Raw genomic sequence first — 22333 nt, 5'->3', positions numbered from 1 at the left:
TTCCCCTTTCCAGCCTAGTGAGTGTATATATTCCATAATTGTGTTCATGAAATTTTTTTTGTGTGTGCATATAATGGCAAAAAACACATTCAGTTTCGTAAGGAGTTATTTTTATGAGCATCAGACATGCGTAATATGTAGCCTAATATGAATAATCGCGTTGGCAGGAGAGGAAGCATGCTGTGTGGTGGCGTGGGGCAGGAGACCCAGGTCCAGGTCAACAGCACCAGCATGAACACGTGTGCTCGGCTTGGCCAAAAATAGCACCTCTTCCCAACATCATATCTCTGCTGTGCTGCAACCTAGACACTTCCAATTTATTTCATCATGGAGAGGAAGGATTGGTGGTGAGAAAACGGTATAAATTATTATGTTTTCATTTGAAATTGCCACACAGGGCATTAATGAAAAACATCTATTTTTCCTAAATTTATCTACACCGCCCGCGCACTGTGAGGATGACAATAGTCCTCTATCCCGACGTCTATGGGTTAAGAAACATGATCCCCGCAGCTACCGGATTAAATGTGAAACTTTCAAAGCTGCTGAGGAGTGCATTGGAGAACACCCAAAGTCTAGGAGTGGCATTGCCTCGAGGGAGACACTGGAGAATATAAAGGAGTCGTGCTGCCAAGGTGGATGGGGACTCAGAGGGATACAAGACTTTGTCACGAAGGACTTGAGTCCTTTTGAGGAGGGATAAGGTAAGATCAGAGATCTCACTGAGGATGTCGAGGGTTGTCTAAATGCAAATGACCTTAACTAGGAAAAAAGCCCCACGCCACCACACAGCATGCTTCCTCTCCTGCCAACGCGATTATTCATATTAGGCTACATATTACGCATGTTTGATGCTCATAAAAATAACTAATTAATAAACTGAATGTGTTTTTTTAAATTATATTCAAACAAAAAAAAATCTTTAATGAACACAATTATGGAATATATACAATAACTAGGCTACATATTACGCATGTTTGTAGCTTACATAAAAGTAACTCCTATCATGACGGGCTGCCGTGGTTGGATACCAATGAGCGTCATGAACATTAACGATGGGCACCAACACACGTCGCCACCACCCCTGATATCACACTGAGCCCCAAGGACACGTCCCTCATGTGCCGCTCCCTTTTATGTCGAGGGTGGTGAAGGTGTGGATGCAGTGAACGCAGACGATGGATGTGTGGGTTATGTAGGTGTGGTTGATGAGGTTGTGGAGGATGAAGGTGTGTGTGTTGAGTGTGTGGAGTATTAAGGTGTATGTGGGTGATGAGAGAGTGTAAGATGAATACAGTACCTCCTCGAAGTTTCAAGGCCATCCGAAGTTTCAAGATCCTTGAGTTGTGCTTAGTCCTAAATTCTTACCATCACGACTTTCACAGACATTACCACACGAGTTTCGCGCCTTTTGATATGTTCGTCACGTCTACCTACTGTCAGGCATCATGCTGCCTTAAAAGGCGGTGTGTCCAACTATTGGGGTATGGGCAACCGTGGTTGCCCATATGCCCAACCGAGCGAGTTGTTGGTTGTCCGTATGAATGGAAAACGGTTGTGGGCAACGAAGGTGGTGGGTGCAACTTTCACGGTTGTATGTAAACAAACAGACGACGGCAGTGGCTGAGGAGTGAGGAGCAGTGGAAGATGGCCCACCAAGAGACTTGTAAAATGGACTGGCAGAGCTGCTTACCTTACTACTTGATTAACAAGATAAGAGAACACCCCGTGCTGGGGAACCACTGTCCAAAAAACTTTTTTCTCGAGTCTATGAAAATTGTAGATCTCCCAGTGATAGTTACTTCTTCTTCTTCTTCTGTTGACCTGTAATGCATGGCAGCAACGGTGAAAAGTAACAGTGGAAAATAGCAAAGGGCATAGAAAACCAAAATCAGGAAAGAAAAGAACAGAAAACACCTAAGATCAGGGTGAAGTGTGTAAGTGCACTGTGAAGTAAGCCGCTTTCACAGTCACTGTTTTTTTTGATCGTTACCAATGGCGGCGATCGACGCTATAGTTTTCCACGTGAAATTGGCCTGTGGGGTAGTGGCGGCTGCAGAGAAAGTGACAGGTGTTGAGAGTGTGTGGTAAGGTGCGGGCGAGGCTAACCTCAGCAGCCGCCACGAGGTGCCGCTGTAAAGCGCAATACCTCCGACACCATCACATCGCATCACTACCCATCGGTCAGTTTCACGTGGAAATACTAGAGCGGCGATCGCCGCCATTGGTAACGATCAGCACAAACAAAATGACTGTGAAAGCGGCCATAAGTGCATGTTGTGAAGTATAAAAGTGTGGAGAAGGAGGACCTGAAGCGATACAAAACATTACAGGTCAAAAGAAGAAGAAGATCCACTACACTGGCTGGGTGTTGCAGAAATATTTTCCGCTGAAATTAGTCATTCTGCTGTCCACCATGCGCTGTGGGAATACACAGCATTAAAAGTGTTAATTTGCCTGGATTTGTTCTTTTGTTCGCTGTGGTCTTGGAAATATAAGAACATAAGAAGAACGTAAGGAGTCTGCAGAGGCCGGTTGGCCTATAAGGCAGCCCTGTACACTCAACCCCACCTTACCTCACCATCCATGGCTTTATCTAACCTCTTCTTGAATGTATCTACAGTATTGGCACCACAACATGGCTCCCAAGCCTGTTCCATTCGTCCACCACTCTATTGGTGAACCAATTCCTATGTCTTTGTTGAATCTGAATTTGTCTAACTTAAAATCATTCACGCTTCTACCTGGCTCTTTCACTCTCAAAATTTTATTGACATCCCCTTTATGAAATCCTTCATCCATTTATAAACTTCATCAAGTCTCCTCGCACCTTCGCCTTCTAGAGAGTGTAGATTTAACTGCTTCAGCCTGTCTTCATAAGGCAAGTTTCTCACCCTCTGAATCATCATTGTCATCCTCCTCTGTACAGATTCTAACATCTTGATATCCATTCTATAGTAGGGGGACCAGAACTGAGCTGCATAATCGAGATGAGGCTCAAACTAGTTCTAAGTAAAGTTTGAGGATGACTTCAGCGCTCCTATTGCTCACGCTCCTTGAGATGAAAACCTAGTACTCTGTTTGCCTGATTTTTAGCCTGAATGCATTGAGCCCTAGGACAGAGGTCAGCCTCACTAGACTCCTAAGTCTCTCACGCCCAGACCTGCTTAGAGGAGTGTCATTTAAGGAGTAATTGTGTAAGCATTCCTACCTACACTCAAAATGCTACACTTCCGACATTGAATTCCATCTGCCACTTCCTCGCCCAATCATATAGTCTGTCAAGCTCATCCTGGAGAACGGTAGCATCGCTGTCTGATTGGATTACTCTACAGATCTTGGTATCATCTGCGAACTTACTGACATCGCCACTAATTCCTGTGTCCAAGTCATTGATGTAAATGATAAAAGCAGAGGACCCAGCACCGACCCTGGACTCCACCAGAATACTGCCCCATTCAGATTTCCTACCATTGATTTGCACTTTCTGCTTCCTACCACTAAGCCACGCCCTGATCCAGTTCAAAACTTTCCATTCCACGCCGTGAGCCTGTAATTTTAGTAATAGCCGGTGATGAGGGACTTTTGTCGAACACTTTACTGAAATCTAGATATAATATGTCATAGTTTTCATCTCTGTCAACCGCCTCGATCACTTTAGTGTAGAAGGACAACAGGTTAGTAAGGCAAGACCTACCTTTGTAGAACCCATGCTGTGAGTCATGAATTAAATTATGCTTTTCTAGCCTCCCATGACCCACTTAGCCAGTGGGGTACCTCTTTGGTCGACTTGGTAAGGAGTGGTTTTCCACACGCTTGGTCGCGGGTTCAATCCCAGGCAGCCGCTAATACCCTCTCCTTGTCTTGATTAATTTCTTGTGTGTTTCTCCACACAGAGGTCATGTTGGAGAATAGGAAAGAGAAAATAAATACCTGGGTCATGACACATGTTTCTCCATCATAGTGGTCTGTAGTGCCTGGGATTTGGTGTGAAACATAGGACAGGGACTGCCATCAACCACTGGACACAATAATTACATCACAGGAGTACAAATCTTGGCAGGATAGCAGAGGGCGGAACTCCCACACCCGACGCCTCGGCCCGAGCTGGAATTTCCACACCACGACAAAGGTTAAAGGCCCTCTGAGCGAGAAAATGAGAAAATCATTACTTCCACAAACCATTTCATAATATATATCAACGATTTGTGATCAGTTTGTGCATCATCTATTTTTGGGGTTTATATCATGGGAAATATTTGGCCCATCGCTGGTACATGGTAACACAAAATTTGGCCTGTCACTGCTAACAGGTTAAAAGTATCTCACAACTCCATGGTCCTCCAAAGTACCAAGCACTTTAAACCGATTTGAGACTGCCACTGCATACCCTGAACACACGCCTGGTCCCTCAGCTCAAAATGGAATCCTGGAGGTTGTATCTTTGAAAGGTTTTGTACCTGATGCGTATCCTCAGTTTTGCAGCAACAAGTCTGTGGTCGGCCATAAAGTAGTCAGCACTCTGGAGAACCCTAATGGTCCTGGAGGATCCTCCAATGAGTACTCAAGAAGGATGTGATCCTTCTCCAGCATTGTCGCCCATTGTTGTTGAATGTATATTTGACCAGTAGACACACAGTTGAATGAAATTTTGAAATTGAACGATTCTTTTTAAATTTGTGTGCATCAGATGCAACTCATAATAACTTTTCACCCAAACTAAGCCTTCCTTGTCGGGCATAGTGCACCTCCCACTTTGTTTACAAGTTTACAGTCACTGCCTCACCTTACCCTCTCCACAAGACTGTTTTTCAGAGCTGTAGAAATTATATTTATACAGCTCTACTACAGCTCCCCTATGATGTCTTAATCTTTTTGCAATAATTAGTCAGTCACTGGTAAACTCTGAACAGCCTTTGTTTCATCACTCTTCACCCCTGCAGCGTTAGTGCCTTCACTGGAGCATCTAAACACTGACTCACTTTTCCTCTCAGCTACTTGTATGGTCTGCTTGCAGGAGCAGCACCATAGCCATATGTTTATGTATTTGTATTTTGCTACTAAAGAAATTCTACACAAAAAGTCCCACCAGTTCCAGATTGATAAAACCCATTGAAACAACACCTCCATTAAGCGTGAATTCCATTTAATGCCAATTTCTTAAGTTCCTATCTGATGGTCTGCTGCACTGCACCAGCAAATTATTTTGTATGTTTATCTTTATATTATTGTCACACATTAAGAATTCAAGATTTATTTGAAATGAAAATGTTCTCTTATTATTTACTTGATTTCCTTATCTCTGAAAAACATGTCACACTGTGATGTGTCACCGCACCCCCCCTATAGGTGTTTTGTATGTCTTGAACAGCCCCTTATAAGATATTGATCCTTACAGAAAGAGTAATGATTTGATCGGTATGATAAATGAGCTAAAGGAAGGAAGGAAGTAGCCATAGGGTAAACATTGTTTTCCTTAACCTGTCTTCTGTGATTGGCATGGATTTTGTTTTCACTGGTAGCCTGGTAACATATAGTCCCAGGTTTTCTCTGCCTTGTGGTGGATAGTGGAGTGTTTCCTATGTAGTATTGGTATTATATGCTATGTATGTATGGAAAGAAGATCACCTCCCAGGCCTCCTTGTACCGCAAGACCACACTGGGGCCCTTTCTCCCTGTACCAATCGAGAGTTTCCTTTCTTTCCATCTCATTCTTCCACTTGCTCAATCCCTCATCTTTTACTGTCATATCTATCACATTCTTCCACTTTCCTACATCCCACTCAAACTCCTCTCCATTTATGTTTGTTATTCTCCATTCAAACACATTTTGCCTATCTTCAAAGGGTCGGTACACCCACCTATTTAGCATAACATTCCTGTCTATCATTCGCCCACATTTACTCGCCCATTTGAATCTCTCAAGATTCACACTTTCGTGTTAATCTTGCATCCTCCATTTGTTCCAGTCTTACGTTATATCTCAAGGTTGCCTTTACTAGTCTTTCCCTAAAAGTGCTCCATCCCATGTCACCCCTAAGAGTCTCTACTGTTACAAACCTTGGTGCATTCAGTGCTATTCTTGCTACCCTATTCTGCCCCACTTCCAATTTTTCTATCTCACTGTCATTCCATGTCATCACATCCATTCCATACATGATGCTCGACAGCCACACTCTTCCAAACCTCACGGATGACATCATACTTGCTCGCTCTCATCCTCGCTGCACTCCCCAAACGGTCTACCCACTAGTTTGTCATACTTATCTTTACATTCTTGGTCTATGGCATCCATTTACCTCCATCCACACCCCTAGATACTCTTGTATTCTCCATCTGTTCCAACTCATTCCCTTCCAGTCTCCAAGTTGTTTCTTCTCATCCTCTGACCTATTGACTATCATAATTCTTGCTCTTCTCACTACTAAATCTAACACCAAATCTCTTCTATAGCCCCCTACCACATCTAACATTCTTGTAAGTCTCCAGCAGAGTCACTCAAAATCACAACATCGTCCGTATACAACACACACAACTTGTCCCTTCCAACTTTCACTCCTGCATTCATTCTTCTCATCCTAACTGCTTGCTTCTCTGTATACAGGCTAAATAATGTTGGTGACAGAATGCAACCCTGCCTCACTCCTCTCTTGCTCTTCACCCAGTCTGTCTCTAGGTTCCCTAACCTGTATTTAACTCTTGTGCCTGCATACATACTCCTAATTATGTTCACAAACTTATCACTCAATCCAGTCTGCTCCAGCACTCTACACAACATACTCCTATTAACCCTGTCGAAGCTTTCTCTATGTCTAGAAAACCTAAGTACAACTTTTCTCCTGTTTCTTTTCCTTTCAATCAGTTCATTCACCACAAACATATAATCTTCAGCTCTCCTGTCAACCCGGAAACCATTCTGTTCCTCACCTAGTACCCTATATCTCTCAATCCATTTACACAACCTTTCATTCAGCACTGCACAAAAAACTTTCCCTATTGTGTTTACAAGGGAGATTGGTCTGTAATTCTTAAGCTCCTGCCTACTCTTGTGTCCACCCTTATGTATCAAAGTCACCTTACTCTCTCTTCCTCCCACACCTGGTTAAAAGTCAGTCATTCTGTCAATAACACTCTCACCACCATTCTTATAAAGCTCGTACGGGATATCATCTGGTCCTGCTGCTTTTCCATCTTTCTGTCTCTTAATACACCTCTCAGCTTCCTCCCTACTGATCCTTTCATTCAGCTCAGTTACATCTTTCCTCTCCATGGTCACACCCGCTTCTCTCACGTTCATTTCTTTCACCCACCTCCTATTTTCTCCCAAAACTCCTTGACTTCCTCCCTCATTTTCTCTTCATCTGTATTATTACACCATCCACCTTCAGTCTTTCTACATCATCACTGTCACTCATCCTCTCACCTCTTAGGAATCTATACCATTCATGGCCACCCTCAAGCCCCTTCTCTCTCAGGCTCTGAATCACACCTCTTCGCAGTCAACCTTCGCACTCATAATCGTTTGTTTCTGTCAGTCGCTGATGCCCAATATATCCTTCCCATGCATTCTGATACGCACCTCAGCTTCTCGCTATCATGCTCTTTCTCTTCAGCTGCTGACACAATCTATTCAACCTCTTCTGCTCCTTCCTTGCTTCCCTAACACTTGCATTCCACCACGGTTTGCTCACACGCTTTCACCATTCATTTTGACATACCCAATGTTATGGACTGCAGTTTTTCTTACATTCTCCAAGTTTCCTCATTCAGTGCATCCACATCCTGCACACCATCAAACTCCCAGTTTCTTTCACTCAGATCTACCTGGAAATTCCTCCCATCCTACATCTCTTTAGCCTCCACTTCTTTTTTTTCAGACCTCTTTTGTCATTTCATTCTGCCTTGGGGCTGCGTGCTGACTTGGTCTGGGCAGCTCACAGCCTTCCACCAGTCAGGCTTGCCTTCAGCAACTGGAAAGTGGTGGATCTCTGTAGAATCTCAGATATATTGTTATGACCAAAGTGAGGTGAACACTGAGAACAGCTCTTTCCTCACCTGAAAGTGGCAGAGTTCCCATGAGAATGAGCTTGCTTGCTCGGTCTAGGACGAGGAAGGACAGTGAGTCTTGGCCCCAAAATGGCTCAGGGCATGACATCACGAGGTACAGATGTGCTCACTAACTATGACTACTAAAAAATGTGAAATTTTGATGGCAAGCCTCTAATATTGAGATAAGGTTATTGTATATTAATTCCATTATAATATTCTTCGTTCTCCAACAAAAAATTTAAAGAAAGCAGATTATCAACTTTAGCAATGGTATACTATATGTTCACAGCCACAACACCTGCAATTTTGTTAATGCAAGCAGATTGTATGAGATAGAGCAATACAATGAGTATCCTTGTTTCACCATCTCTCTCTCCCAATTTCAAAAGAGCTAACTTCAGAAATCCGGGATTTAAAACTAATAGAAATGCAACTATCAGATGACGGTAATGTAGAGGACGCCTGGCTGCTTTTAAAAATCATTTACTCACTAGCAGAACACATTTGTTCCTTTATGAGAAGCGAAGTAACACTAATAAAAGCCCACCTTGGTTTAACAGCGAAATTAGACACTCAGTTATGAGAGAAAATTGTTTTACAGGCTAAAGAAAGAGCAAAGCACGACCGAAAACATTAGACTTTACCATGATGCCAGGCGATGAGTAAAAAGATTAGTATGTCAGGTAAAGCGTAGATATGAAGAAACTATTGCAGCCAACTGTAAAATAATCTGAAATCCTTCTTCAGTTACATAAACAACAGAAAGGCGATCAGAAGTGGAATTGGACCCTTAACAAACAGCGATGGTGCACTAGTGACTGACAGCCAACACGTCGCAAACCTATTAAACAATTACTTTTCCTCGGAGTTTATTACTAACAGTCCTCCCACCACTACCACCAACACCAGTACTAATGTAAATCCCGAGCATGCACTGCCTAACTTTGAAATAACAACCGATGAAGTCCTTAGCCCTCCAATCACTTTAAACAAATAAAAGTCCTGGACCTGACAAAGTATATCCTTCTCTGCTCAAAGAAACAAAGAGCGAAATACTCTCCTCCTCACTACTGTATTCAATATGACCTTGCGACAAGGCATCGTCCTTCAGATTGGAAAAAGGCTAACGTGACTCCGATTTTTAAGAAAGGAGACAAAAAAGTACCAGGTAATTACAGGCCCATTAGTCTAACTTCGGTTGTAGGTAAGCTACTTGAGAGCATAATTAGAGACAAAATTGTGAGTTACCTTGAAAGCCACTCATTAATTGCGGACTAACAACATGGCTTCCGTGAACAAAAGATCCTGCCTATCAATCCTATTAACCTTTTTATAACGACCTCTTCACTAGTTTATGATGTAACCAAATCACTGGACATAGTCTATCTTGATTTCCAGAAAGCATTTATAAAGTCCCACATCATAAATTACTTTACAAATTAAAGCAAATAGGTATAGACGGTCAAGTAAACCAATGGTCATGAATTGGTTGAGCAGCAGACAACAAAGAGTGGTGATTGACGGATTTAACTCAGAGTGGGCGCCGTCACTAGTGGCGTCCCTCAGGGCTTGGTTCTTGGCCCAGTGCTCTTCATTATCTACATCAACGATGATGTTGGACTCAATAATCGATTAGTAAATTTGCAGACGACACAAAGATTGGTAACTCGGTTCACACAGATTTAAGACAGGCAAAGCCTCCAAGAGGATTTGCACAAAATTTCAGCTTGGTCTGTTAGATGGAGATGCCCTTTAACGTAGACAAGTGCCAGGTCCCAAAGTTGGAACAAGGAATAAGAAGTTCAATTATTTAAATGCGCGCGTTAAACTCAAAGCGCTCAATGCGTTAAGGACTTGGGGTCAAAATCGCGTCAAACCTCAAATTCTTAGCAGTGCATCAATGCAGCAAATAAAGCGAACAGAATGTTGGGCTTCATTAAAAGAAACTTTTATTCAAGAATAAAGATGTAATACTTCCACTATACAATAGTTTAGTCAGACCCCACTTGAATATGAGATACAGTTTTGGTCTCCCCACCATGTAAAGGACATTGCTAAATTAGGTGTTAAGGCCGGGCAACAAAAATGATCCCTTCCTTGTGCAACAAATTCACGAAGAAAGGCTTTCCACCCTTAACATGTTCTCTCTTGAGAAATGTTCTCCGAGGAAAACTGATCGAATGTTTTAAAATACTTAAATGGTTTCACGAATGTAGACAGATCAACATTGTTTATGATCAGTGACACTTTTGCATAAGGAAGCGTAAAACTAAATGTAGACAAGTAAATTCAGACTGCACCAAATTTTATTCACCAACGTTGTAGTGTGAGAATGGAATAAGCTCCCACCGCCAGTGGTCCAGTGTAACACGATTGACTCCTTCTAAAAACAAGTCGCCCGCCACTTCCTTTGAACTTAATATTAACTTTAGTAGAAATGCAATGTTTTGGAGCCATCTGATTAATGTAGAATCACTTAGTTTAAGGACAGACTACCTAGTGTGGACCATGGGTCTGTGTGTGGTCTGATTTTCTATGTAAATCTATCTAAATCTCTCTCCCTCCTTCACTCAGCTGCAAGAAACCCATTATATATATATATATATATATATATATATATATATATATATATATATATATATATATATATATATATATATATATATATATATATATATATTGTTCCACTATCCCATGTTAACTATTTTCTTGTGAAAGAATACCATTACAATTGTAGTACACTTTTTTGTCCATTACAGCACCATGGAACAAATGCTTGATTTTGACTTGGGGGCTGCTGCACCTGTCACCACCACTCTCCCTGCAGCGGCTACTGCTGCTTCCAGTAAGTCCTCTAGTACACACTCACTCAAGTTCTGTATTAACAAATACTTTTGTGTACAGTATTCACTATCCATTTGTTATGTAAGTTTATGTCTCTTAACTACCATTAATATTCTTATTTAAGTATTGATCTTGTGTGAAAGTCATCCCCTTAACCCATCCACTGCAATTGGAATGAATTTGGCCTTCACTGGTAGCCTGGTAACATATAGTCCCAGGTCTTTCTCTGCCTCTGTGGTGGACAGTGGAGTGTTTTCATGTGGTATGTTGATGCCCTTCCAAGGTGCATGAGTTTACATTTTCCTTCATTGAATTGTAGCAGCCACTTTTGACCCGTTCCTCTAGCTTTGTGATGTCTTCTTGTAGGAAATCTGCAGTCAATGGGTTAAAACTGTCATGTGTTCTATTGAGGAATAATTTAGCCCCTTGGAAAAGCGGTAGTAGGAGTAGTAGTAGTACAGGTAACTCTTGATTTACTGAGTTTGGTTTACGCTTTTAAAATAACGCTGGGTCCAAAATCCAAATAAATGTTTAATTTACATCGTTTTTTCCACTTATGCTGATATTTTATGAGGGCCACCGGATGTCTCATGCAACTGGACTCCACACGGTGCCGCGCACACAGCTGAGCTCAGTTTTTCCTGCGCGCCACTTGAACAACAATACAGTATTCACGCTGCCACGCTGCTCAACAATAGGGGTGGGCAGGTACCGGTACCAGTACCAGTTCTAACGGTACCAGCTAAACGGTACGGTATGTGGCTGGTATCAGACTGCTCGGTACCGGTACCAATACTAGCCAGTCGCTCATGGTGTCCCACATTTCTTCTTCACACGAGTGAGGCTGAGACTGAGTGCCTGAGTGGATATCTCGGTGATATGGATATTCTCTCTCTCTCTCTCTCTCTCTCTCTCTCTCTCCACTAAATGAAGTGAATACTTATTTTTCGACAGAAACCTACCTCTTGTTTGATTTACATTGTTTTTTTGTTTTTTTTTTACGCGATCTTCAAGGACGCAATACTCATGTGATATCGAGAGTTACCTGTAGTAGTAGTAGTAGTCGTAATCTCAAAAGATCCTATGTACTTTGTAAACATTAATATTACAATATTAAGTAAATTTCACCACTCACTTTATATGGCAGTGGACTGATATCCAAACAGCCCACTTTAGAACTGGACCAATTTATTTTAGTTATCCATTTGTGCTGCAGGATGAACTGGTCGAATTCTGTCCCCTAGCAGGCCTGAGAAGGGAGCCAAGTCAATCCCTAATTGTATGAGAGTGTGCTGGACCATCACTGGACCATTTTAGGCCCACATATCTGAGAATGCTGGGCTGATATAGTGAAGCAGTTATCAGTAAACATTGGTCCATTGTAGACCAGAAGATATTGGATATACAGTAATACCTCGTTAACGAGTGCCTTAGTTTACGAGCGTTTTGATTTATGGCGAAAAGCAAAAGAAAATCACTAAATGCCTTGGTTTATGAGCAGTGACTTGGTTTACGAGCATCATGTTTGTATTGAGTCAAAGACGTGAGCACGGTTCCCTTTGTCTGCTGCAAGACGAGAGTGCTCAAAGCGGAAAAAAAAACAATGGAATGGGGTCTCAAGCTGGTGTCACAGCAGGTGGGTAAGCTGTGGATGACGTCATTGGACTCGCAGTGAATCACAGCGTGTTTTTCAGAAGTGTCAGCCACTCGTGAGGCATCCGCCTTCAGCAGTCTTCAAAACAACCTGTTCTCTCTTCCCATTTCCTTCCTTTTTCCATCATAATAAGACACACTGACATTTTATAATGTTTCTGAGATCATATTTTCTTTTTGTTCACTTTTTATTTTTAAGTGATTAAGGTGTTTGTGTTAGAATTAAAGGTTTATATTTTTAAGGTGAACTGTGTTAAATGGTGGTCTGGGAACTTATTTCATTGACTGCTTCACACTTACATCAAAGTAACGCTGCTTTCGATGTCTTGTTATCTACAAACGTACTTAAGGGAAGAAAAGAAGATGAGGAGATTGAGACAGGAAGATAGGAAAGAAAAATAAGGGCAGATGCAGACAGGAACAAAGGATTTGAAGGAGAACGAGGAAAGTTAAGACTGTCTGTTGTATCTGTTGAACGCTTAGATGTTAAGGAAGGGAAGATAAGAAAACAAATTGGATGAGAAGGGCAGAGACTTCAATCCTCATTACAGAGCCGGCTTCCTGTTCATGGGCTGTCACCCGATTGGGCAAAGACCCATGGTCCCTCCATGGAGGAACAACTAGAGATGGGTGGATGAGAAGGAGGTAGGAAGATGAATAAAGAGGAAGGAAGGAAGGATGGAGGGAGGACTGGTACTCCCGGCGTTGGTGGTTCTGGGAAAACGTATCATAGCACTCACATTCTCATGCCTCTCAGAGAGTGAATGTCTCCACATTTTATGAAGGAATTGGCTTCTCTTCTTTCAAAGTTAAATTTCGTTGAAAACACATTTTGTAAGCATTTATATGTAAATATGATAGGCCCAGTGTGACACCAGGTAACGGACAACCGACAACTCACTCCCGGATGGGCGAACGGGCATTGCCAGTAGCCACAACAGTTAGAGGAAAACGGCCAGTGTGACACTGCCCCAAGGCAGTGAGGCCGCTGACCGGGTGAGTGCCAGCGATGACGCTATCGGACTCCCAATCACAAGCGTGTTTTTAGAGCTCAGCCAATCATAAGGCTTCATCTGTGGCTTTAAAAACAATCTGTTCTCTTCCCTGTTTTCTTCTCTCTCTCTCTTTTCCAAGGTACGTATTTGAGATAATAAGGGAGTAAGGACAAAAAAGTGAGCCCGTGGGCAGCATGAGCCAATTATAATGGCACCACTATAAACAGTTGCCTGTGCCATGACGGGCTCGGGCCACCATCAGGCCCAAAATGGATATTCTTCTGGTACCAAAGCCCACAAAAAAAATTTTAAAAATCCACGGGTCGGAAATAAACAGATAGCGCTTTTCAGTGTTTTCAATACCCCGAGTTTCGCGATCCTCGAGTTTAGCGCTACACCTTCGGAACAAAGGAGTGCAAAACTCGAGAGGGTACTGTATACAAAAAAAGGATTTTTTACAATTGCAAATATGTACAATTCCATTCAGTTCATCACGTATTTAGGAGAAATTTTTACATAAATATAAAACTTGTAATATGTGAAACAAAAATAAAGAGCCAGATTTTTCAGTCTTTTTCATGATTTTTTTTTCACTCGCATTTAAATGGTTCAAGATTTTTCGTAAAAAAAATAAAAAGAATGAAAAAAGTCTCTATTGTCATTGTGCATTCAGTTCTCTTTAAAATGGTACTTAAAACATTAAAATCAGTTAATTTGGGACAGAAATAAGGAAAATGAGAAAACTTTGCTTTGAGAAAACGGCCTTCAATATTTTTTTATTTTCTTCTTTATTTCTAATGCTTAGATTATTTAATGTTACTAGTCACCAAAATTACATATTCTAACTTTGCAAACATGTTTCTACGCACATTCCTGATGCATTCTAGCTCTAGATATCACACCTGGTCCCCCTTTCAATGTAAGTAAAAAAAAAAATAAAAAAATTGTTTGTGTTTGGGTAGGCGGTGGCTGAGTGGTTAGTGTGTGGGCCCCACATTCACTGCGTTCTTGACGACGTGGGTTTGAATCCACCGCTACCACTTGGGATTTTTTAGTCGCCAAGTGGCCTAAGACTACCCACATGCTGTCCTGAAGATCACCCATCAACCCGACTCTTAAGGAAATTGTCCAAGTGAATCAAGAATGAGCTCCGGGAGAGCATGAGCCAAGAATAGATGGTGCCAATATGAATACTTGCTGCGCCATGACGGCTTGGGCCGACCACCAGGCCCCTCAAGAAAGCTTACTGGCGCTATAGACTAACACGTTAAAAAAAAGTTATCGTTTCTAAGAACAAAAGGAGGTTTCAGAAGGCGGCTTATTTCTCATTGTAGCCAGGTTTTATCAGTAAATGTTTCCAGCCCCTCATACCTTTCAGTGACGTATTTTCTGCTTTTCTTTGATCGTTTGGCTGGAGTCTGTGATGCGTTTTCTTTTGTTCTTCCTGATCTATCATCATGCTGACGCTCCGAAAGTTCTGAGCAGGCCGTCGGCTTGCCCACATTACACTCATGTCTAGCATCACAGCCAGATGTCTTGCGACTTACTGATAAAAATACCATCAGAAATATTAATATTACGGGAGTAATGATATTTTACCATAGTTATTGTTGTTATAGTAAACAAAAACAGCTGTATCATCCACGTAAGGTCAGGGGGTGCAGTAGGACCTTTAGAATTTACCGCTTGAAATAGCAGATTTTCCAAAATCAGCCACGGGTGAACTGTCCTAGCCCACATGTATCTCTCAGTGGCTTTAACTCATTTTCCATATTTTTTCGTAAAATTGAACAAGTGAAGACGAGACTTACTTTGTGTCAGTTGAAGTATGTATCGTAATTTACAGAAGCAAATACCACTCTCTTGGCTTGATGATCTTAAATCACTACATGGAAAAAAAAAAAAAAAAAAAAAACTTAAAACACTAACGGCCTTTTTCCTCCTTCCATAAAAGAAAAGTAAAAAAACATGCATGGTGTTGTGAATGGCCTTCTGAAAGGCACACAAAGGAAGTATAAGAGAGAAGCCGGGCCTACAGCTCGACTATCGGCAGTCACGGAAAAAGACACTTCTGTCCCGGTCAGTGCTTATATGGAAATTCTTACAGCCCGCCCGCCAAGAGAGGGTTGCCAGCCATACGCGTAAGCCCAGTGCAGGACAACAGACTCCATGACAATTCAATTCTACACAATCTAAGTACAATAAACACATTTGCTAACCTAAACATAAAAAGGAAGTGCCATGGGTATTTCAACACCTAATAATGCTGGGAGAAATAATGATCAGATCAGTCTGGTGGCAACATTATTTGAAAAGAATTACGCTCGTGGAAACTGAGGCAGGCGAGGTTGCCATACTAGCTCCCCCAAACCAGAAATCTCAGTCGGGTGAGGCCTGAACTCATGCTTGGATTCTGAGGAACAAAGGTGTCACATATTAGTGACCACCATATCTAAACCCCAGACAAAAAGGTGTGGGAAGCTAACAATATATATATATATATATATATATATATATATATATATATATATATATATATATATATATATATATATATATATATATATATATATATATATATATATATATATATATATATATATATATATATATATATATATATATATATATATATATATATATATATATATATATATATATATTTATTTTTTACGTTGTTGCCCTGTGCGCCGGTAGGCATCTTCCAGTGGGGCCTGATGGTGGCCCAAGGCTTGCTTCCAGGTGGGGCCTGATGGGTAGCCACGTTCTAGGCATGGCCGAGAGTGTTTATAGTGGCGCCATCTTGCATTGTTGTTAGCTCCTTCTGCCCCAGCTGGTTGGTTCTTGGACAGCTTCCTCTAAGTCCGGGTTGATGGGTGGTCTTCAGGACAGCATGTGGGTAGTTTTAAGCCACTCGGCGGTGACTGAAAAATCCGGTGGTAGCGTGGGGGATTGGCTTAGTGGTCCCGTCATAGCGGTGAATGTGGGCTGATACGCTGCAGGTCGGCCGCCTGATAATCCTGTGTACTTCAGAGTTCTGAAGGTTCAGAATTTTCAGTCAGGGGTGTTTAGCCTCAACTGGTGCATCTTTTCTCCCTAATGACATGATTTGACATAAAGGTAATTTTACATACAAAATTTCCAACACATTGTATTTGCTGATTTCTCACTCAAAAATGGTATTCATTTTTCATGCTGTTAATTGTTGATGATTTTTTGTGAGTTGGAACCATAAGTCTGCATCCCTAGGAAGCTGATCCAGTTATCATAGTTTGGAGCTTAATGGTGTTTTACTTCGAGAACATTTTGGTCAACACGCTGCCAGTGGCTCTTTAGAAATTTGGTTTGTGCTGGCTTGCCTGTTCAGGAAAACCAAGATTCTGTTTGGATACCTTGCTTTTTTTTCCAGGAAAATATGTTTAGGAACGGATGGTTGTCTGCTGAGAAGAGAAGTTAGTTGTTCAGCGCCTGAGGTTTCAACTGTAGTTATATGTAATTATAAATGTAAATTTTGAAGTTGTCAATTGACCCCTTGACTGTGAGGGATTTTCTAAGCAAGAAGACAAATACGCAAGCAAACAGGAATGGGATAAAAAATATGGTCAAGCTACAATTCATGAAGAAAAATGTAAAGTCTCTGCACCTTGGTGAGGGATATCCAGTACACAATCACCACATGGGGAAACACTCCACTATTCAACCACAGAGACAGAGAAAGACCTGGGAAGTATATGAGGTGTCTACTAGTGCTCAATAGGGCAGACAAGCCACTTACCTTGTTTTAGAGCTACAGGCCTTCAAAGTCAAGCATAGCATAAAACATAATGAAAACACATAGCATATGAAGCTTGGCGCAGTAAGTGATATCGTAACCAATGAGGTTCATCCGAGGTGCGCTTGTTGCTGCCCTATGCGTGACAGCTCCTTGTTTGGGGTATTGGGAAAAGGAACAATGCGGCTACCTCTGTCTGGGAAGGTAGCTCACCCCATCCTCACCTTCACGTGGTGCTCACCGTTACTATACCCTGCGGGGGGTAGAAACCAACGAGGAGGGGCAGTGACCATCAGCTGCTTTGTTTTAATCCTTTTAGCCTTGACAAGGAGCAAGTTTCCATAACACTATGATTGGACTGGCCACCGATGATGGCCTCTAATACTGTCGGAGTTTTTAGAGGCAGGAGGCGATGGCCAGAGGGCGGGCAGAAAGAGAAAGGAATGTAAGGAGGATTGGTAAGTTTTTAAATGTAAGATATGGTTTAGGTGGTGAGGAAAAGAGGAGAGTGAAGATTGAAAATGTTGTAAATGGTAGTGGGATGTGTGTTGGGGAGTGAGTGAAACACATATTCGAGGAACTGGTGTAGTGATGGTAGAGAGGGTAAGATGGAGTGGTGTGTGGCGGGATAGATGAGAAGTATGAGGCAGGAAGTAGGAAGGATGTGCTATTGTGATGTCTGGAAAGAGTGTGGAAATCGGGTGTGACTGATTATGGTTGGAAGGGATCAAGAATTGTGTGGGTGAAAGGAAAATGGGTTAAATAAAGTATGCATGGGTGTGTATTTATGTACCAGTAAATGTGAAAAGTAAAAAGGAACTGAGAGAAAAGGAAGCTTTTTGGGAGGAAGTGAATGTATTTGAAGAGCTTTTGAGAAAAGAAAAGGAAACTGTTATGATGGAGATATGAATGCTAAAGTGGGTGATGAATGTGTGATGGATGTGGTGGGAAAATGGGGATACCTGGGAAGAATGAAAATGGAGAGTGCCTGGTGGATGTCTGTGCAGAGAGAGGAATGTTCCTAGCTTAACACCTTTCTTTCAAAGCACAAGAATATCCACCATTGCACATCATGGAGGAGGGGAGAAGATAATGAGCAAAAAGGATTGATTGATGAGTTATGTGGCAGTGGTGATGAAAGGCTTAGAAAAGAAAATTTGTGATGCCAAGGTAGTAGAGGAGATGTCTCGATGGATCTGACCGGCATCTTGCAGTGCTGGTAAAAGTTAAAGTATGAAAAAGAGAAGTGGGTGTTTTGAAAAAGAAAAGTTGAAGTAAAAAAGGAAATACTGAAGATAGAAGAGAGTTACAGAAAAAAAGAAATAAAAGATGATATAACCGTGAAATGGCAGAGGCCTTAAAGTGAAAAAATGGGAAACTGTAAAAAGATAATACATCTTTTGAAAATTTACTAGAACATTCAAAGAAATAATGAAGCCTTCTAACCAAGCAACAAAAAAGTGTTAAGGGATGAAAGTGGTGAGAGATGGAAAAGAAAAGGAAATTCATGGTGGACAGAAGAGATAAGAGGAGGATAGTGAAAAGAGAAAAGGAAATTTTAAGAAAACTCAAGAAAAGAAATGTGGCCTTAACGAGCAAGGTAAAAGGAAAAGGAAGAGAAGAAATATAGAGAATGAAAAATGAAATTAAAACAAGCAATTAAAGAAAATGAAGAGAGTTGAAGTGAAGACTTTGGAAAAAGACTAAGTGAAGAAAAATATAAAGGAGCAGGAAATCATATTGGAAAGAAGTAAAAAAATGAAAGAAATGCAGAAAATATCTCCTCAAGTAAAATAAAATGAAGATTATGGATGAGAATGGAAAAGATGTTGAAGAAGCGGGGAAGCATAGCAGAAAAGAGAGATGGAGAGAATATTTCAAGAAACTTAATGAATTTTGAGGATATGGACGTGTCCAGCAGCTGTAACAGCAGCAGCTTTTGAGTAAGAGGTAGAGGAGGAGTATATAAAAGAAAGAAGTATAACATATGAAGAAGTAAATCAGGCAAGAAAAAGATAAAAAAATGGAAAGGCAGCAGGAATTGATGGAATTGCGCAGTGAAATGCTGAAGTGTGGAGGAGATGGAAGAAACAATGGATGGTCAGATATGTGAAGTAGCATGGGAAGGGGGGCGCCAGCAGACTGGACAAAAGCCATCATTAACCTAGCTTATGGTGGGAAGGCAGGAGAGGGGAATGGGGTGCTATAGAGATATAAGTCTCCTGAGTATACCTGGAAAGGCATATGAAAAGTCATAATAGAGAGGTGCAAAAGACTTACAGAAGAGAAAAATCAGTGAAGAAACATGAGGTTTGAGGGAAGGGCGGGGATGTGTGGATCGGATATTGCTTCAGATGGTAGAAAAAATACTAGCAAAGGAAAGCAAAACTATACGCTGCCTTCATGGATTGAAAAGCTAAGGACAGGGTGTCGATTGGATTATCAGGGATGTTTCAAAGATTTATGGTGGGGAGGAAAACTGCTTAGGTGTACAAAGTTTTTCTATGAGGATGCATTCAAATGTGTCAAAAATTACTGAGAAAAACAACAATATTTTGAGGTAAAAGTGGCTTAAGACAAAAATATGTCACCATGGTTATTCAATATTTATGATGAAAGTATTAGAGAAATGAAGGGCAAAAGGAGAAGCTGGATTAAGAAGGAACCAAGGAGGGAAGGAAGTGGGTACTGAATTGGATATCATGTTTGCTGATGACACTGTGCCTGGCTGGGTAGAAAATGAAAGTGACCTACAAAATTTGGTCGTGTTTTTGATATGTTCAACAGGAGAAAGCTGAAAAGCAAATGTCACCAAAAGTAAATTGATGGTTTGTGAGCTACAGATGGAGGCTGTGATTTTGTATGTCTAGTTACAGAGTGGGAATTGAATGAAAAGAATGCAAAATACCTGGAATGGTGGAAAATGGAGTGAGGTCAATGAGCTTAAGCACTTTGACTGTTGTAAGCATGGTGGTATGGAGAGAAAAGAGAAAGGGCATTGTAAGGAAGAAGGGTGGTAGGGTTTTTGGGACGAATCATGAATGGCAGAAGGTGAGCATGGAGGTAAAGAGGGATTTGAGAAATACACACAGAACCAACTCTCACATATGTAAGTGGAAACATAGCCTGGAATGAAAGTCGTGGTCTAGAGGTGTACGGAAATTAAGTTATTGGAGAGTGTTGTGGTGTGAGAATGGATGGGAATGGAGTAATGAAAGTGTGCATGAGCATTTTGAATGTGTTATGTAAGAAGGGAAGAAGTGTGGAGTAAGAAGAAGTGAAGTGCACAGACTTTTAAAGTGGTTTGCCACATGGAGGAATGGAGGAAAGATGATCAGAAGGGTAAGTGAATGAGAGCAGAGGGAGGAATGTTAGAGGACGACCTCCAGTGAAATGGAGGATAGGGTGCAAGAGTAACGTTAGGGAGAGGGGGGAAGATCTTGAGAAACTTCTTGAGCAAGGCGTATGGGAGGCCTGATAGAGAAAGTTGGAAGCTCTTCTTGCCATGGCCATCCCTGGTGGGAGCTCCTAGGAGCAGGCGTCGATGAAAATGATGATTATGATGATCAATTGAAAGTTTTCAGCTAGACAAATTCAATGGAATCAAATGTTTGTGTGAAATTAGTAATGATCACATAAAAAACACAAACACAAAGTTTTTAATGCACATGTTTATTATCAATTTAATCCAAAAACTCTGAAAATCCAAAAGAACATGATGTCACTAATAGCCAGTTTAATTTTTCAAACAAAATTTCCAACTTTAGGTGTTTTTATGAGTGTTTTACTAGTGCTCTTCGCCCTTAGAGCCCCTGATACAGCTGATTTCATACACTCTGCAGACTGGCAAAATACGCTACTCTCACCATCGCTTCTACTGGGCCATAGAGACCGGGATTTCCATTTTACAACTCACAGAGGGTTGCACAGTGCTTCCATCTACCCAGTTTGGCAAAAACTTTCAAAATCCGCCATGTTGGCGTGTTCACCCCTAGAGCTCTAGGCGCCTCCTTAATGTTACCAGGCTATCAGTGAAAGTCAAATCCATCCCAACTGCAGCAGGCGGGGTTAAAGCTGAGGAAGTCAAGCTAAAAAGTTAACTTTTGAAAGGTTTCAGTGTACATTTATCTTTGCTCTATAAAGTTTCATAGTTAGTGACATTTTTCCAGTCTCCTAGTATTGCCCCAGACACAGGGCCCCACTGTAGATACATTCCCTAACTGAACAAATATAGCCTGAGAAGGAGCTGACTTTTACACAACTAGTATATCTAGTGCTGTTATGATAAGGATTGATTGTTACCTCTACTATTAGTTGTTTATGTTTTATTTTTTATTCAGTTACTATTTCAGCTTGTCAGAAATAAAGGCTACAAAGTACTCTTCTCCTACAGGACAGCAGCAGATTAACTGGGGTTAGCTGGATGGAGTTACTGACTGAGCCTCGGGCCTCCTGGTACTCACTCATCAGATTACTGTGCCAGATGCTGATGTACCACCCAGCACAGCGGTAACACATTAATGGATATTTTAAAATTGCCTCATTATTTGATTTGTTGACTATGTAAAAGTCAAATTTCATTGTGCCAAGTTTAAGAGGTTGATTTTGCTTGAGTTCTCTTTCCTATCGAGTTAGATTTATTCTTCAGTTTAACTTGCCTCAGCCTTGGGGGTTTAACATGGAAACTACTTTGTTGTGGGGTTCGATTTATTCCTGAAGGAATTATATCACAATCTTAAGGCGATCATTTTTCTATACAATGAATTCATATTTCTGTATATTTTATTTATTTATCTTTTCTATTTTTTTTATCTAAGACCAACTTTAGGGTTGGACTTCTACAATGAGATTGCTTCTCAGTGGAGCATATCATTGGCTTGAGGGTTGACAGTTTGAGACAAATTTTTGATGGGGTTAGATTAATTACTCAATTGAACACAGTCATAGCCTTGAAGGGGATTAATTTTACATAGACCTACATGGCTATGTAGACCACACAGACCCAGTAGCACAGATTGGG

The 22333-nt window shown here is 41.2% G+C and overlaps 1 protein-coding gene across 1 annotated transcript in view; it reads left to right on the top strand.

The window, feature by feature from the left end:
* The window catches only part of LOC127010200 (uncharacterized), a 63793-nt gene extending 42061 nt beyond the window's left edge, over positions 1-21732 (top strand). Inside the window, exons 5-6 of the mRNA XM_050884078.1 lie at positions 10809-10894; positions 21707-21732. Of these exons, the coding sequence (XP_050740035.1) occupies positions 10809-10894; positions 21707-21732 (112 nt within the window). The remainder of the gene's footprint in view (positions 1-10808; positions 10895-21706) is intronic.
* The last annotated feature ends 601 nt before the right edge of the window (positions 21733-22333 follow it).

This window comes from Eriocheir sinensis, chromosome 42, assembly GCF_024679095.1.
Source record: "Eriocheir sinensis breed Jianghai 21 chromosome 42, ASM2467909v1, whole genome shotgun sequence".
NCBI classification, from domain to species: Eukaryota; Metazoa; Arthropoda; class Malacostraca; order Decapoda; family Varunidae; genus Eriocheir; species Eriocheir sinensis.
This window is presented reverse-complemented; position numbering and strand designations above follow the sequence as displayed.